The following is a 16,972-nucleotide window of genomic DNA, read 5'->3' as shown; positions in this document are numbered from 1 at the left end:
CCCAAGGGACAATGCTGATGTTCCACTTGCAGGGGACAGAGATAAATTTTCTTCAGAAACGACTCAAGTGGGGTATCAGCATTACAATAGTCCCCAAGAGGAGATTCTCTTTTGTTTGGTGACATCTATTGCACAGAATCTGGTAACTTAAGCCAGGTTTCCCAACATTCGTGGTCAGAGATGGGCTAAAAAACCAGGGCAATGCCAATGTTTGTCACCCAAGCAGGTGACAAATCAAGTGGCCAGAAACTCTTTCCACTGTGAAAAGATTTTATATGTACACACACACAAATCTGTATCTACTGTATGTATGTAGTTCCTGCAGTACAGTTCAAGACAGATTTTACTGTTTTATATCATAGTACTGTATGAACATCTTGTAGTAATGCAGTAATACCCATCAGCACCAAAGAAATCAGTGACAGGCATGCCATTCTTGCCAGTGCTTCAAACAACTGGCTATCCATCCTCTATGTTTTTTGAGCTCAGTGCATGAATCCTTACAGAAATACATTAATCAGAAAAATGAGCTGTGCCCAAGGCAGTCAGGAGTAAAGAAATTACTTAATGACATGGCACTCTGAGAACAGTCTCCCTAACATCTTAGGAAGTGAGTACTTCCTGCTCATATTTAGGTGGAACCCATGCAACAGTCCATTCCCAAAACTAGGAGAGCAAGAGAGTAGTTCAGTTCAGACAAGCCTGTATTTGCTTGGCTGTAGTCAGAACAAACCAGCTGTGCTGTGTGGTCAGAGAAAATTAACTTCTCTCACACTATATCCTGAGTTTGTACAATTTTAAAATAGAGGAATTCAAAAGGACCTGTCTCTGAGATGAAACAGACACCTAGTTGTGCTTCCTACAGGAGACGCAAAGAGGCAAACTGACCTTCTGGAGTCAACAACAGAGGCCTTCAAGAAGAGATAATCACAGACCTAAAATTCAGCAGATATCTGGTTATGTCAATTATAACCTCTGAATAGGTTATAATTATTCTGAATAGGTCATAATTGAGACTACCAAGACTGAAATAAAATAAAACAAACATGAAGAAATAACTGAAACAAATACAGGCAACAAAAACTTAAGAGAATGATATTAGGAAAAACACCTCCAGTCTCAACTAGGTTTTTTATCTCCAACAGAAAAATGTTTATGCTAACCATTACTCAAAGACCAAATTGACCAAATCTGTCAAATGATAACATCCCAGTGTAACAAGCTGACTACTTAAATACTTGGGAACTTCTGAAATAGCAAATGGTAAAGGCAACATTAAGAACAAAACCAAAATCCTGTAAGCAAAGTTTACAAATATTCCAAAGATTGTTATATTGGAGTTAAGGTTGAAGACTGCTGAGAGACAGCTGTCCACTGAACAGGGTAAGTGGTAGCTAGTGGGAGTGTTGGATTACAGACAAGACAGCCAGATCTCTGGGCAATGGAGTTTTGGTATTACTAATATATCCTTCAAATTACTAAAATATCCTTCAAATTAGCAAGAAGATGACACAAAACAATCCAGTATTATAGGATGACAATAGCTAGAGAACAGCATGTCAACTGAGTAACAAAAATACAGATATGTAGTATGACAATCTCGCCACTGATACAAGTAATAACTGTAACAGGAGTCAGTCAGTCAAGTGCAAGGCAGAAGCATCCTTAAATAAACATTCAGGAGTAAAAGGAATCCTGAAATGCCCGTAAAAAACTTTGCAGGAAAACACTGATAAAATAAAGAGTCATCAAAACCAGATTCATGAGGAAGTTCTTAAAAAAACCTCAAATAGGCAAGTAAAGTAAAAGGCAAGTCAAATATTAATTAAACCTCCCTTTTGGAAGCACCTTACTGCTAAGAGGACTAGAAGGTGGTTGATATGAAGCTAGTAAAAGAGTACTCTGGAGGACTCTGAGAACCGCATACGAATCCAAAATCTGTATTAGAAGCATAATAAATTATTAAAAGAAGCAGCAAAATGCTAATCTTGTGGAAGAGTAAGCACGACTTTTATAAAAAAATAACAAATCACATTATACATTTACTGGACTTATCTGAGGGAGTTGTGATAATATGAATAAAGGAGATACAATTAATTTTCTAAAGGCATTAAAAGAAGTCCCTCAAAACCCCTAAAGATACCAAACTACCTTGGTAGCAAAAAGAAGATCTTTATACAGACAAATTATCCATTAAAAGAAGAAAGGAAAAAAGAAAACAAACTCTCAGTGGGTTCCCTGAGGATCTGTACCAGGACCTCTGCTGTCCAGCATTTTTATAAATATTTGGAAAAGGGGGGTAGAGAACAGTGATGAAATGTGCTGATAAAAGCAGGGTAGTAAAAACATGCCAACAGTAAAAGACTGAAGAGGACTGCACTCCATAACGCAGCATGACAGACAAAACTAAAATGTTGATAAAAACCCGAAAGTGATTTTAATTGGGAAAAAATGCAATCCTAACTGTGCATACAGAAAAATAGGCTGTGTGTTAGGGGAAAATCCTAATGCTGAAAGAGGTACTACTCCTCATGAAAGAAATCGGGACTAAACCATGCAGTTTTAAGAAAACATCGGTTCAATGCTCAGTCAAGAAGCAAGACTAATGTTAGGAAATACTATGAAAGGAATGCAGAATAAAGCAGAAAATCAGTGCACCTACATGTTGACTGCTGAATAAACCTTTGATCCCCCATATGAGGAATGGGACAGTAAAGCCAGAAGATGGTAGGGAATAGACACTACAGAAGAGAGAAGATGGGATATGACAGCAGTCTAATGAATCATATCTTATGATGCATTCATTAAAAGACACGAGAATAGTTTACTTTTTAATAGAGAATATCACATGAGAGAAGCAGGCATCAGGCTAAAAGGAGACAGACAGTAAGAGGAACTACTTTACTTGACATGAGAACTGTGTAACTCTGCCACAGACACTTAGGTGTGACACTTCATACAGATTCTAAAACCAGTTAAGCAAAGAATCAAAAACACAGCTAAGACTTATTAACACAAGGATACCACTTCTGAATTGCAAATCATGAACAATGGAAATAATACATCAGGAAAATATCATTGTAAGCCTCTGCTGATCATATACTCTTCCCTGTGCAACTACTTTTAGCTATTCTCAGAACTCTGGTCTAAATGAATCTTCGGTAATGGCCCTCTTTGCTTTTCATAACTGAGTAAATGCCATTCTCATTAAAAAAAAAAAAGTATTTTTTATGTCTAGTAATTTTTGTATACCAGTACTGAACTTACCCATTGTAAAATAGCCTGTATGTAATCTCCCTTCACACAGCTTGTAAAGAAAATGGCAAGAGATCTCCAGGTATGATTACGTTTTATGCAAAATACCAACATAAATTCTTTGTATATTCCTAGGAACATACTGTCTTAATTCAGACAATGCTACAGTATATTTATTTATATAGCTTATAAATTATCACATAAACTATATTCAACGAGATTTCCATATATCATAATAATATTTCAATGTATTATAAAAATGAGGCATATTTTATCCCAATCACCATTTTAAATTTTACCTTTATCTGGATCCAACTGTTCCTGGGAAAGAATAGCACACAACACTGGGTTCTTCCATACTCCCTTCTCTTGTGTAAGTGTAGTTAAAATGTGCAGTTCCCGGCTGCCATTTTCCATCAAGTTTTTATGAGCCACCTGAAGAATATATTTTACAAAACAAAGTATTGTTTAAAAAAAGATATTAAGAATATGTGTCTTTTAGACTCCTTTATACCTTATGTCAAAAAACCCCCCTTACCAGATAAAGAGTTAAATGTATAACAAAACAATCTTAATATTCAGGCTATATAGGTTTTACTTCTGCCTCTGTCACCTAAGATTTAGGCTGAGAAACCAAAATGACTGAGTGCCTCAAACTTGCCTTGAGATTTATTAACATGGCTACTTCTTAAATTTCTGAATCTAAATTTGGAAATAGGCCTCCCTTTTAAAAATGGATGAGCAACTTCTCTGGTCCACATATTGGTCTGGCACCAGCTGCCTAAACTCTTATTCTTTTCAGACTTTTCAGCAGCTCAATTTTTATGCACTGGAGACACTGAAAAAATATTTTTGTAAGGTGAAAGATTCAAGCTGTGAGACCTCACTGCATGGTTCTATGCAAATATGATGAAGGGAGGCTGGATTCTTAAAATCAATTAAAATAGTTTCTACTGCATTTAGATACTAGGATAAATTCTGAAAGCAGATGTATGCTTGGGAGCAAACTAAATACCTGCAAAAATCTATGGCTTAAGTAGCAATGCACAACTAACACTGGTCCTTAAAAAAAAAGAAAGGGCTCATCTCTCTCTCTTCTCACTTTTCTTTTACTTTTCCACCTGCTCTGAAGGCTGTGGAACCTCCTGGCACCAAACGCACCTCTTCAGAATGGATTTACATCAGGCAGTTGATAGTCAAAATTCACTCTAAAAATCAGCCTTGCATCTTCCTATGTTATCTGGCCAAGAATCCTGAGGTAACTGTACCTGGTCTTTTTCACTATTATTCCTGCCTTCGCTCTAAACCCTACTTTTTTTTTTTTTAACTGTAGGCAGGACCTCCCACTACATATTTTTGATAAATACTGAGGAGCTGAACTTGTTTCAACACCTTCCTTTAAAGCAGAGCCCTAACCCTTAACCAGCTAGTGCCCCATGGAAGATCTAACAATCCTGCAGTATTGATAGATCTTTCATTCATAATAAGTCTCAAATGTACAACAATAAATAGTAAAGAATGGCTTATATATTATTTAATTTCTAACAATGTTAGACAAGTATCTTTTAAAACATGAGCTTTCTTTCAAGTAGCTGAAAATATTTCTTTTTCTGCACAGCTGCTACATGAACTATGACAGACAAATTATATGACTGACAGCAATTACTGCAGAGTACATAGGATTTCCAGCTGAAGGCCTTGATCTTATCAGCTACCAAGAAACAAGTCTTCAGACATGCTACATACTTAATATCCCTAGGTTTCCAAATCATTCTTAAAAGCTACTAAGTCTTCATTTCATGAATCAAACTCACCTGTACAAAAGCCTGAAATTCTTCCCATTTATTTTCAGGTAAATCAAGAGGCAGACACAGTAGAAGTTCAATACAGCTTCTGGAAGTCAAATGGGAATATTATTCAAGGCAATTTTTGGCTTTTAAAATGTATAATCAACAATTCTTTATTTTAATATCCAAATAGTTATTTGTTTGAAATGCCAAAGTCACAAAACACTTTGCTTTCTTTGAACATATAAAGAAAAGAAGGTCATGGACACTCTTGCGGAAACTGTAAAAGCAAACTCTCTGAAAGACACTGATTTTGAAAAAAATTGGATTTACCATTCAAGTCCAACCCTGTAACAGCCTGCCTAAATTGATGCACTTCCAGATTGCATGCAGATCAATAGTAGCAAAGTGTTTCAAGCCAGGGATGTTGGCTTGTCCTAGATCAGGAGTCCTCAAGACTGCCCGATTTCCAACAACCAAAGACATTCTCACATAAGAGCATTCACCATGAGGAAGGAAGGTGCTTCCCAACCTATGCAGAATTTCTATAGATTGTGAACTGGATTGGAAAAGCATTTAGGCAGTGAAAAGTTAATACCATACAGATTGGTTTTAGTAACTGAAAAACATACTCACAGTGCTAAACGTTCAAGCACAAAGGCTACATTTTCACACTCAGAGGTAAGATAAGGTCGTGCTTTAACATAACTTCGGATAGCCACTGTATACACCTCTAACAGGGGCAGAGGGTCTTCCGATGTTTTCCACTTTTCTGCATATTCCAGCAATGTCTGTTTAGGAAAAGAAAAAACACAACCCCAAAATTCAGGAACAAATATAAGTTTTTAGTTTTATACTCCTAACTAGTAGACTATCCTTCTTAATGATTACATCTATCTTCTTAATATGAATTAAATGTTCTCAAAGCATGCCTTCTTTCCTTACAATTTATCGTTTCATTAACAACTGGAACTTAAACTCCACACACAATCATTCTGTGATGATATAAAAATGTTATGAGTGACACTTCCCCCTTATGGTATCACCACACAATTCATTTTACATTCATATTTTCCAAATATAGAAGCCTGAAGACCATATCTGGGAACATACATACTTAACTTTTTTTTCAGAAATTCATAATTAAGGGACTGAAAACTCATTTTTTAGACATTCACCTCTACAGTTCAGCTTCTAAAGCAAGTAAATTTGAAAGTATTAGCCTTTATTTTAACTTCTCTACTTTTAGGAACAGTTTTACATTTCTTCTCTCTTGCCACCTTGTCGATACAGGTATCTTTAGGATATCACTTTTTACATGGTCCTGAAAGGAATATGAACTATGGATTTTAAAGACACCATTTATACACCAAAAACTCATTAGTCAAAAAGTTGTTTTCCTACTTCCCTGTGGGAAGTGAACATGAACACCTACAAACAGTAATTCCAAAATAAAACTGATGAGAGTGATAGAATAACCACCACCACCCAAAGTACAAAAGGCTTCTGTTCATTGCAGTTAGGGCCAGGGGACTCAGACTCAGCTGCACATTAAGGCAGAGTAGCTAGTAAGGTTCTCCTGCCAGCATCCAAACCATGTCCCCTTGGATCTCTGCTTTCAAGCCTAAGGCAGCTTAACAGATTGCAAACCAAACTGCTGCAGGTTCCAGACTGTCATATTAAGATGATCAATTTTACTGCTTCGTTCTTGGGGTTGTAACAGGCAGAAAGCTTCAGAGTAACAGACAGCAATTTAGGTTGTCTGACACCCTGCTCAAAGCAGGGCCATTAGGCTAAGTTGTTCGGAGTAACATCCGATGGAACTGTGAGTAACCTGAAGGACAAAGACTCCATAGCCTCTGTGGGCAACGTGTTTCTGTGTTTGACTACCATTTATTGTGATTCCCACCCTCCCCTCCCCCAGTACCTAGATGCCTAAGAGGCACTTAATAAAGGGATCATTTCTTCCTCAGCTTGCTGGCCACACTCTTGCTAGCACAGCTGAAGGTGTAGCTGGCACTCTGCTGCAAAGGCATGCTGCTGGCTGTTCAGGAGGACAGCTGGGTTGGTGTCTGCAGAGCTGCTCCCCAGCCACCAGCCCCCAGTCTCTACTGGTGCATGGGGCTACTCCCTCCCACACGCAAGGCTTTGTGCTCGCCTTAGCTGAACTACAGGTCAGCCCATTCCCCCAGGCTGCTGAGGTCCCTCTCAATAGTCTCCCTGACCTCCTGTGCATTGACTGCTCCCAGCAATTCGGCATCATCTGCAAATGTGCTGAGGATGCACTCTGTCCCCTCATCCGGTTCGCTAATAAAGAGAGTATTTGCTCCAGTGTCAAGCCTTGATAGGATGCCACATGTAGCCAGCTGCCATCTGCACTTCATACTACCAGGCACAAGTCTTTGAGACCCACAGTTTAGCCACCTTATCATATTGCCTGGATAAGTGGACTATTTCATGGATTTGTTCTAAGGATACTTTGGGAGACAAAGTCCAAGGCTTCACTGATGTCAGGCAGAAAAACATCTGCTGCTATCCCCTCATCTGCAGAACCAGCTATTTCATCACAGAAGAAAATCAGGTTTGTCAGTGTGAAAGCATTTTACGTAGCTCATACTGTCAAGGCCATTTAGCAAAAGTCACAGTTCCCCTTTTTATTAACATCAGCTGTTAACTTTGACAACAGTGGTTCAGAGCCCTCTGGACAATAAAGCACTTCTGCTACAGAATCCCCCACATACCTGAACAAAAAACAGAACAGAGTGGTTCTCAACTCATTTTACCATGCAAATGCTAAAATTTTGTTTAATTTTTAATATGCAAAAGTAAAAATCTTAACCGACTTGCCATGTCTCAGATATTATGCAGCTCAAATGATAAAACTGGACTTTGAGCAAGTTGTCTCTGGCTTTATGTATTAGAAAGTAAGAAAACCTAACATTAATTCTTCAGGAAAGGCAGGTCAGTCACAATAAAAGACAAGACAAAACAAAACTAGGTTTATTCCTGTCTTCAGCGTAAGTTAAATTCAGCATTGCCCTATCTATGTTAGATATCTGTACCAAGTTAGCTAGTGGTACCATTAAGAACATACTTAAAATTCTTATATTTGGCAGTATCCAAAATAAACCCTCTGAATAAAAAATGACAGCTATATTAAACTGAATCAGAAAACTGTTTAATGTGGTTATTCGCAGTCACAATACCGCTGCCAGGTTATAGCACAGACAAAACACGGACCAAAGGTAACCCAGTCAAGGACACAACAGGTAAGAAATATGCAGGTTTTGGCAAACTGTTGCATTAAAACCTATTTTGGTTTTAAAGGAGGTCTTAATACACAGTCACCTTTAAAGAAGTTACATGCTCTACCTTTTTGCTGCAACAGAAGATGCTTCTGCAGCATCTAGTGCTCCCTACTGGAACCTTGAACCCGACTGGAATATTGTCTGTTTTACTGTAACACCCAATCTGATGCTCTCCTAACAGCAGCAAAAAAGCACCACAGGTCATGGCAGAGAAATCAAGGACGAGTAAAATACAGCAGAAGCATGAAAGAAGCAACAAAGGAGGACTGGATAAACAAGCTAACAGTGATAGCAAACATCTATTTTGGTACCATTTGGCAATTTTGATCAATGCACTAGAATAATCAGAGCAGAACAAAGGAGTCTGCTTCAAAGAATCTTGAAAGAAACTCCAGTAAAAAGTCTCCCTCTGCCCAAATACTCGCATAACCAGATGTACTATGATTTCAGCTACTGATTTGTCATAGATGACGTGTTTAAGGATGGTAGAGGTAAAACGGCAAAGCTGAAGGAAAAACAGCCTGTGAAAGTATACTTTACATCCTTCACCCTCTGGGTCTTAAAGCAATATGTTGGACAGAACAGGCAGTAACTTCTTCCCCTCATCCAGCTGATAGAAGTATTCACATTAAAAGAACAAATGGGACAAGCTTCAGCTTTACATGAATGCCATAGACTTTCAGAAGAAACCCCTTTCTATTTAACTTGATGTTGTTTCTTGTTAAGAATATGGCAGAGCAATCAATGCAGCACCTTGCACAATACAGTACTATAGAAAATGTAAAATAAGCATACTTGTATAATCCTTTTTCCTTAAGGAATAAACTTTTCCTTCTTTTAAGTGCTTGGGTATGACTTTTATTTTTGCACTGGATAAAACACCACACAACCGCTTTTCGTTAAATGAATATTACAGCATAACCAATTTTACACTTGCTTAAAAGAAACAATTCTCCCTGCAAAGGGGAAACGTGAAAACAAGTTGCTGGTGACATGAATAAAAGAGGGACAAGCATGGTAATAAAACATTCAGCATAGTTTACAGTTCATATGGATTCTTAAATATGCTGGGAAAATTCTCTGCACGAGCTTGGAATGCCACCTAGCTCAAACAGGGAGTCAGCTTCATAATCTGAGTTAAAGCTAATGCTGTCATCATGAATTACTTTCCTGACTAATTTGAAACAACATATTTCTCCTTTTAGATCAAATATTTAAAAAAACACCCCACAAACAAACAGGTGGTAGCTAACATGTCAGACCAAGGCAGTAACAGGTTGCATAAACTGCCATTCAGTTTTAACCAGCTGATCGTCCAAACTTGCTAGAGCTGGCTTGGCCATCGTAAATCTGCCAAATAGCTTCTGCCAATAAGATAAGTTTATATTTAGGAAGTTGATACATGAAGTCATGAATCCGGTTTAATACCAGAAACACTAGGTTTACCCATTAAAGACTTGATGTAAATCCCATTTTGAATGTGTGGCCCATCTACCTTTACTAGTGTCTTCTTCAGAAGTCTGCAAGAAGATTAATGCAAGCTTTGACAAGTGAAGGACATTTCAAAGTTGGCTACCAAGCCAGGACAACATATCCTGAAAGTCTCAACGTGTGGATTTGAGCAGGAGAGGGAAGAAGAAAGGGGCTGAGGAAGGAGAAGGAAACAGGGAGATGTAACTAAGCAATTGGTCATCTGAGAAGCGTGACTGAAAAATTATCAACAGGATACTCACCAGGCATTGCAAAGACAGACAGCAACACCTAGAACCTAAAGAAGAAGCCAGCTATGCCCGTAGAGAGAGACCAATTCATAAAGCAAGCCATGACAAGTGACCACAGAGACCTGTAACAACCAGATCAGAAGATCTCAAGTTTCATGGGGCAGGAAAGAGAGGCCTTCCAGGTAGTCAACATGCTAAAAAGCCTCCAGCTAGGCAGTACCACCATCTGATCTGCACAAGGGAGGATACTGAAGATCACAAGCCTGTTATGACAGAACCCAGCTGGAAATCTTCCAGATAATTAGGAACTTTACAGAAGTATCATGTAGTCATTAATATCAGAAAATTGGATTGGGAAAGAACTACAAAAGCACTTGCAGAACCTATGAAAACCCAACCAACACTACTCCAATTCACATCCAGATTAATAAGGATAAATTGAAGCAAATAACATTTAATTTTGAAAATATGAGGTTTAGTAGAAGTTAACCAAAACCAAAATAAAAGTAGATATAATCAACACATTGACAAATTCTCAGAATCCACCACCTCACAAAAAACATTTGGTACCTTGGTGAACTGTTACTACCAATACTGTCCTTTAAAAGCATTGCGTACAGATGCAAACTCGCTGTATAAAGCAAGCAGACAAGTTTGCACTGTAACATAGTGGCACTAATTTCAGCATTAAATAGTGCTATTTTTATCTCGTATATATAGATCAGCCACTTTCAAGCCTTTACATGAACTATATTAAGCACTTATGCCCACCACGCCCTTCAAAAGTATTCATCAGTATGACAGATTTCCTTGTCTGGATGTCCCCAGACTATGCAGCACTGCCACTGTACAAAGAAAATCAAATTCATTCTGCTTTGCTTAATGAATCATTGTTGTGCTCTGCTTACAACCATAAAAAGAAAGAATTTTACCCCCAGCCCTGGGCCTCATTAAGTTATTTATCTCCCTAGTCAGGACATGCTTGTTAATCAAGCCAAGTACTGTATTCAGAGCACAGCAGCAAAGTTTCATTCCTCTGTGAGACTGAAATGGGCATTTTATTTCAGCAGCAGCTTATGCAGTCAAGAATGCTCAAAAAATGGAATAATTTCAATTTGTACAATAAAAATCAGTAAGTATTATATCTGTGATTTAAATTGTAGAAAATATTTAGCCATGGGTAATATTCAAACAATACACTTTCTCTTTTTCAATCTTTATTAGAACGCTTACATGAACGTTGCGGTAGCAACGCACCCACCAGAGGATGCTTTTCTACTTTCAAAGATTATACCAAGCAACCTTCTTTGCTAAAACTAGCCTTGCAATACCAAAGCTGTGTTAAAAATATGTTTCATACTAAAAGAAGGCATTATTTACTATTAACTGGAGTTTCACATGTACAGTCCACACCTACATGTTTCTTCAGCTCTTAGGATCAGATTCTTATCCCTGCAGGTTATCAGGCAAGCTTACTTGAATACATTAGAACGTGCCTCGGACTGCCATTTCCATTCCCTGCTAAGCCCAAGGGACTAAGAGGCAGGGAAAGTGACAGACAGTGGTCACACAGGCAAGCTGCACCTCTCAAACCACTCCAGTAACGAGCAAAACCTCTACTTCAGTGACCTTCCTCAAGCACATTCACACAGGAGAAGAGTCCAAACAACAAGCCTGATACAATCAAGTTACCTGGAGATGAGCCTTTAGGAGCTGTACACAAAGACTGGCTGCAAGAACACCCTCCGTGAAGTCAACTTCCACAGCGGCAGAGGTAGCTAAGTGATGACTGAGCTCCACGCGAACAGCCAGGTTCAGGAGTGACAGCACTTCTCAGTGAGATCACTCTGCCACTTCATGTTCATGTGGAGCATGCTCCCACAAAGCCAGGGCTCCCCTTCAGTTACCACAACCCCACTACCCACTCCTCCAGTACCAGTCAATAACCAGCTGATCCAAGAGCAGCTGTTTTCACAGGAACCATCAAAGGGTCTTATTCAAGAAAACAGGGCAGGCTTTATTCAAAGGTGGTGAAGGATGGCTACAATTCTGTTAACACCAACAGAAATGTCAAAAGAAAGTGAAGGCTACAGTCAAGAAAGAGGCTAACATAAGAAAATCAGTGAAGCAGGTCTCCCATATCAACCATGCACATGATTTAAGAACCTTTTTCTTGGCTTAAGATTCTCCCCTGTGAAGAAGGCAGGTACGGTCTAATGACCAGAGCCATTCACAGCTTGTATCTTTAGATGGATCATGAGCAAATGAAAATGAATTGGAGATCCTGAGTTCGGTATCATCATATAGAGGAAGATGCAGAGATGCTGTACGCCCTAATGAACCTGACACCGTAACTACTTCAGTCAAACCAGATTCCACTGACTACTCCGGACTGGTTTAGAGTTGGATGCTTAGGATTAAAGGGACTGAAGGGAAGAAGACATATACCATAACTTGATCCAGAACAAAGACATCCTAAAGACAAGATCAGGAGAAAAGAAGCTGACATTGCTTACTAAACTCTGCTAAATGCCTTGGAATGTCAACAACCCCAAAGTATGGACTGCAGCATGGTAGATTAGGTCTATCACGGTAATGTGGTTTAATATGCTATGCCAGGAATAATGTACAGCCATAATGGGTCTGCATGGAGATTGTGAGGGATCATTCAGAACAAGAAACATTTTGAACGGGAGACTACCTGCAAACTGAAGGCATATACATACCCATATACAAAGAGCACCTACATCAAACAGGTATTCAAGAATAGCTTATGCACAATGTCACCAGACAGCATGCTGCAACCGTGAGTGTGCGGTCAAGGTCTGTTAGATTCCACCCCTGGGTAGAAAGCCCATCTACATGAGGTTTGTTAGTGGAAAATGCCAAGAACTGAATGTCAACAAAGGTTGCCAGTAGTGATGATGGAGGATGTAGCAGTCTGAGCAAAGGAACTAAGGTACTGCAGCAATGACTCTGGAACACTTCATCTCAACAAATTTCCTAGAAAAAAAAAAAGACTAGGTGAAGTCTCCTTCACATACCCAAATACTGAACTGGATGGGGCAGGGGCATAACCTCTAGCAACACTTCAAGGATAAAGAAGTTTCTCTGTCTTAAATAAATATAAATGCAATTCACATATGTGCAAATACATACACAGGCTATCATATTAAGACAAATCTCCTTTCAGTTATATTTTTCTTGCTTTGGGACTATGATAATTTTGTTGTTCTCAAACCAAACAGTTTTTCTTGTTACCTGCAAAAACAAATTGGACCAATAAGCTACATAACTAAAGGGGATATAAGTAAATTTAAGAAATTAACATAGTTTCAGAGATGGCAGTCTTAAGGTGTGTTATCTGTAAAGTATTTCTGTAACAACTCAAACAGACTTACTTGAGTCTTATGGTTCCTCTGTAAGAAAACTATTCCTTTTCTAAATTCCGCATTACCAATTACTCTGAAAAACCAAAGACAACCACATTGGCTAACATACATGGTGAACATTTTTGGCTATCATACCATGTGAGTAAAGTTCAAAACTCAGCTTTGTGGCATCTGAAAATTGTATATAGCAAAATGTACACTCTATGGCATATAAGAAGTTTAAGTTCAGCAGTATTGGAATAAGCCAAACCAAACAGGGAATAATTTATATAATTTGAAAAACTGTATACTTTTTTTGGTGGATGGAGGAGATTATTTATTTATTGATAGTGGGGATACGAAGAATAAAGCATTTACAATAGCATGAGAGAATTTACAATTTATAACCTTTCTCATTGACTCCTATCAAATTTGGTATGTTCTGGAGTTGTGCTACTTAGTATGCATGGGAATTATTGCCAAACTGTTGCATGAATGCAAACAAAACTTCATGCTTCATATTAGAGTAGCTACACCAATGCTCCTCCTTTCTCAGATAAGACTGTTGTGTTTCCCCTCAGTGTGGCAGAAAGTAAGGTAATTTAAATCCCAACAAAAAAAGAGGCAAGACTCTTCACATTCATTGTGTGTGTAAACCCATAGACACCAGCCACAGAATATGACGGTTAACACCTATACTCTTAAACAACACAAACCCATCAAATTCTCATATTATCTAAATAGCTAAGCTAAATAATATTACATAATTATAAAAATAGTTATCAAGGAGGGTGTGAAAACCTAGGGTGTTCAGTGACACTTTTTTTTTTTTAAAGTTTTGATGTTGTCTTTATTCCCATTCAAACACAGTTAAATACTGAGTGTATCAGTGAAGCATGTAAGCCAAGCTCACAACCTTTCACTTCAAACTGCATGGAATCAAAACTAATCTGTAATTTTTAAATAAAAAACCCCTGACATTATTCCACCTGTCAATGTGACCAGCAAGTAGTTCAGTACAGGAATAGCTCTCGCAGGTTTAATAAGTACTAGCACCACAAAAGTTAAAGGAGTTTTGATTATTTACATCACACTGCCAGCAACTGCAAGAACATAAGGCAGACATTAGTTTAAAATGTGACTATTTAGTATTTAATTTGTGATGTCATAACACTTCACACTTGAATAAAAAATTTTGGTTGACCATCTAAATCAAAAGCCACCCCACCTTTTGGTATCCTGATAAATTTCCAACTTCATGTAAAATCTATTATCACAACACTTATATTTTATTATAAAACATGCTTTGATTTAAGAATTAGCAGCTTGTGAAAAGATTTATTTTGTCACTGTTTGTATTTTCTTGAAGATCTAGACTTGAAATAGAGGCTTATGATTACATAAAACACAGAATATCTCAGAAAGAGGTATTTATCAAGACAGCAGTATCTGTTAGTAGAACAGAGCTAATTTTGTGCTGAAAATGACATCAACATCCTCCTGTATATGCATGTGCACAAAAATATATGCAAAACCAGGTCCCAATACACTGATCCAGGCCACAAAATTGACCCTAGAGCCTGATCCACGGGCCTACAGCCCACAGAAGTCTTGGCTTTCATTTAAAAGAAAACCACTTCTAGCTCTTGGATTTTTTTTTTTCCCCATGTTAGCTGATATAATGATAGATATTCAACTCTTCACATGGCATACAACCTGCCCTTCCCCACAAAACACCAGTTCTGATCAAGTCAGGCAGTACTGTGAATTCAATGACTTCATTGCCCCTCTCGTTATGAGGTGTCATCACGGTTTCAAAACAGAAAACCTGAGAAGCATCTGGAAGAAGCAGCACAGTATACAGATCATTTAAATCAGTAATTCTAGTTTCTTGCATAGGCAAACATCACAAGTCTTTATTGCTTACAATTTCCAACACTCTGGGAAAAAAATCCCAAAACAAGACCATTGCCAGCTCCCACAACAGACCAAGATACACAGGGTAGAGATGACCCCAGCTCACTGCCCTGTCTTTCTGTCTCCTCCAATTTAAGGGTATGGGAACACTGTCATTCCTTTATTGTTCCACATGCAACTCCATGGTGGAAAGAACAGCTTTGCACAAACTGAGAAGGAACAGCTTTTTTAATTTCTCTCTGCAGTGCAAGCTTTTAATATGCTTTAAAGAACAAGGACTGAAAGTAAAGTGAAAAGGATTTTATCCAGTGCTTCCAGTAAGGAGTTATACCACTCCTATGGGTTGCAGTAGTCCATAATACTGAATGACATCTTCATTGATAAAAAAGTCTAAATCAAACTCCCATAAAGAGTATAGTATTTTCTTTTCTTTTTTCAGCATTACTGATGCTACTGACAGTTTAAAGAAGTTGTGATTCTGTGCTTACTAGTAGCTTCACTTGTACTCCGCATAGACATTTTCCTAATGTTCGTTCTCTATCATCTTTTAACTAACATTTATGGAGAAAGGGCTATTAAGACCTTGAGAAAATCCATGACCAGGGCTAATCCTTAATCAGCAAGAAACAAGTTTTAAGTCCTATCAGATCCCCAAACATGTTCAGTGTGTAGACTCAAGTGCTTGTGCCAGCACAAAGCAAAGAAAGTAGAATTATTTCCCTTCAGGAAAATGTTGTCTTAAGACTCTTAAATTACTGCATGAAATGAGTAGGATGACATGAGCAGATTTATCAGATTTCTTCTCTGAACAACACTAATAGTAGCTAACAAGCAGTAACTTCCACGATAATTGCCTTGCAGGACATGTGCACTGCTTCTATGTTCCCTAATTTTATATTCTATATGATAATACCTGTAAAGCATGCAACTTGGATCCACTTTGTTTAATGCACTTTTTGAAATGAGCAACCCGAATGTCCTCTAAAACAGTATGAAAGTTAAGAACTGGCCGCAGATGTTTCGTAAACATTCAATTAATAATTTATGAACTGAATATGACTAGTAATTAAACTACCAAGAATTTCACCTGTCATAAAGCTAAAATTCTCCCCTTTGCATTCTAAAGAGTCTTCTGAGTTAATTTTCTAATTCACTTCAGTATTCTTCTGTGACCTCAGTATGTTACTAACCAGCTCAGCTGAAGACAACTGACAGTTGCTTGTTCTCTTGCAGAAACTGCACCCTGTCCAGAGCAACTCACTCGACCATCATTGGCAAAGCAACAAGACTAGATACAAGCCCCAAAGAATTACTCTCATTGCACTAGACAGGCGCCTTCTCTGATTTTGTACAGTCTGTACCTGCTTTATTTCTCAGTTTTCAAATCAATCTTGTACAAATAGTATTACATTCAAACAGTTCTGATAAATTTTCATTATTCTTGATGTAGTGAGACAATACATAAAATTGATCTGTGGTATTTTCTTCCTCCCTAGAAGATTATAACCTAGGGAAGAGAAATTAAAAAGCATGGGAAGAGATGTATCCATTATTTCTTTCTGTATTTGAATGTCTAAAGTTTGTCTAAGACACTGAGTTTACTAGATTGATAT

The 16,972-nt window shown here is 38.0% G+C and overlaps 1 protein-coding gene across 2 annotated transcripts in view; it reads right to left on the bottom strand.

The window, feature by feature from the left end:
* The window catches only part of ZNF292 (zinc finger protein 292), a 57,591-nt gene that overhangs the window by 21,426 nt on the left and 19,193 nt on the right, over positions 1 to 16,972 (bottom strand). For both annotated transcript variants that reach the window (XR_012041407.1, XM_072855416.1), the window contains exons 2-4: positions 5,679 to 5,833; positions 5,070 to 5,148; positions 3,555 to 3,690 (exon numbers count right to left, since the gene is read on the bottom strand). Coding sequence is in view for 1 of the 2 variants with exons in the window: in XM_072855416.1 (XP_072711517.1) it covers positions 3,555 to 3,690; positions 5,070 to 5,148; positions 5,679 to 5,833 (370 nt within the window). In the remaining variant the exon portion in view is untranslated. The remainder of the gene's footprint in view (positions 1 to 3,554; positions 3,691 to 5,069; positions 5,149 to 5,678; positions 5,834 to 16,972) is intronic.

Source organism: Ciconia boyciana, chromosome 3 (genome assembly GCF_034638445.1).
Source record: "Ciconia boyciana chromosome 3, ASM3463844v1, whole genome shotgun sequence".
In the NCBI taxonomy this organism is placed as follows: domain Eukaryota; kingdom Metazoa; phylum Chordata; class Aves; order Ciconiiformes; family Ciconiidae; genus Ciconia; species Ciconia boyciana.
This window is presented reverse-complemented; position numbering and strand designations above follow the sequence as displayed.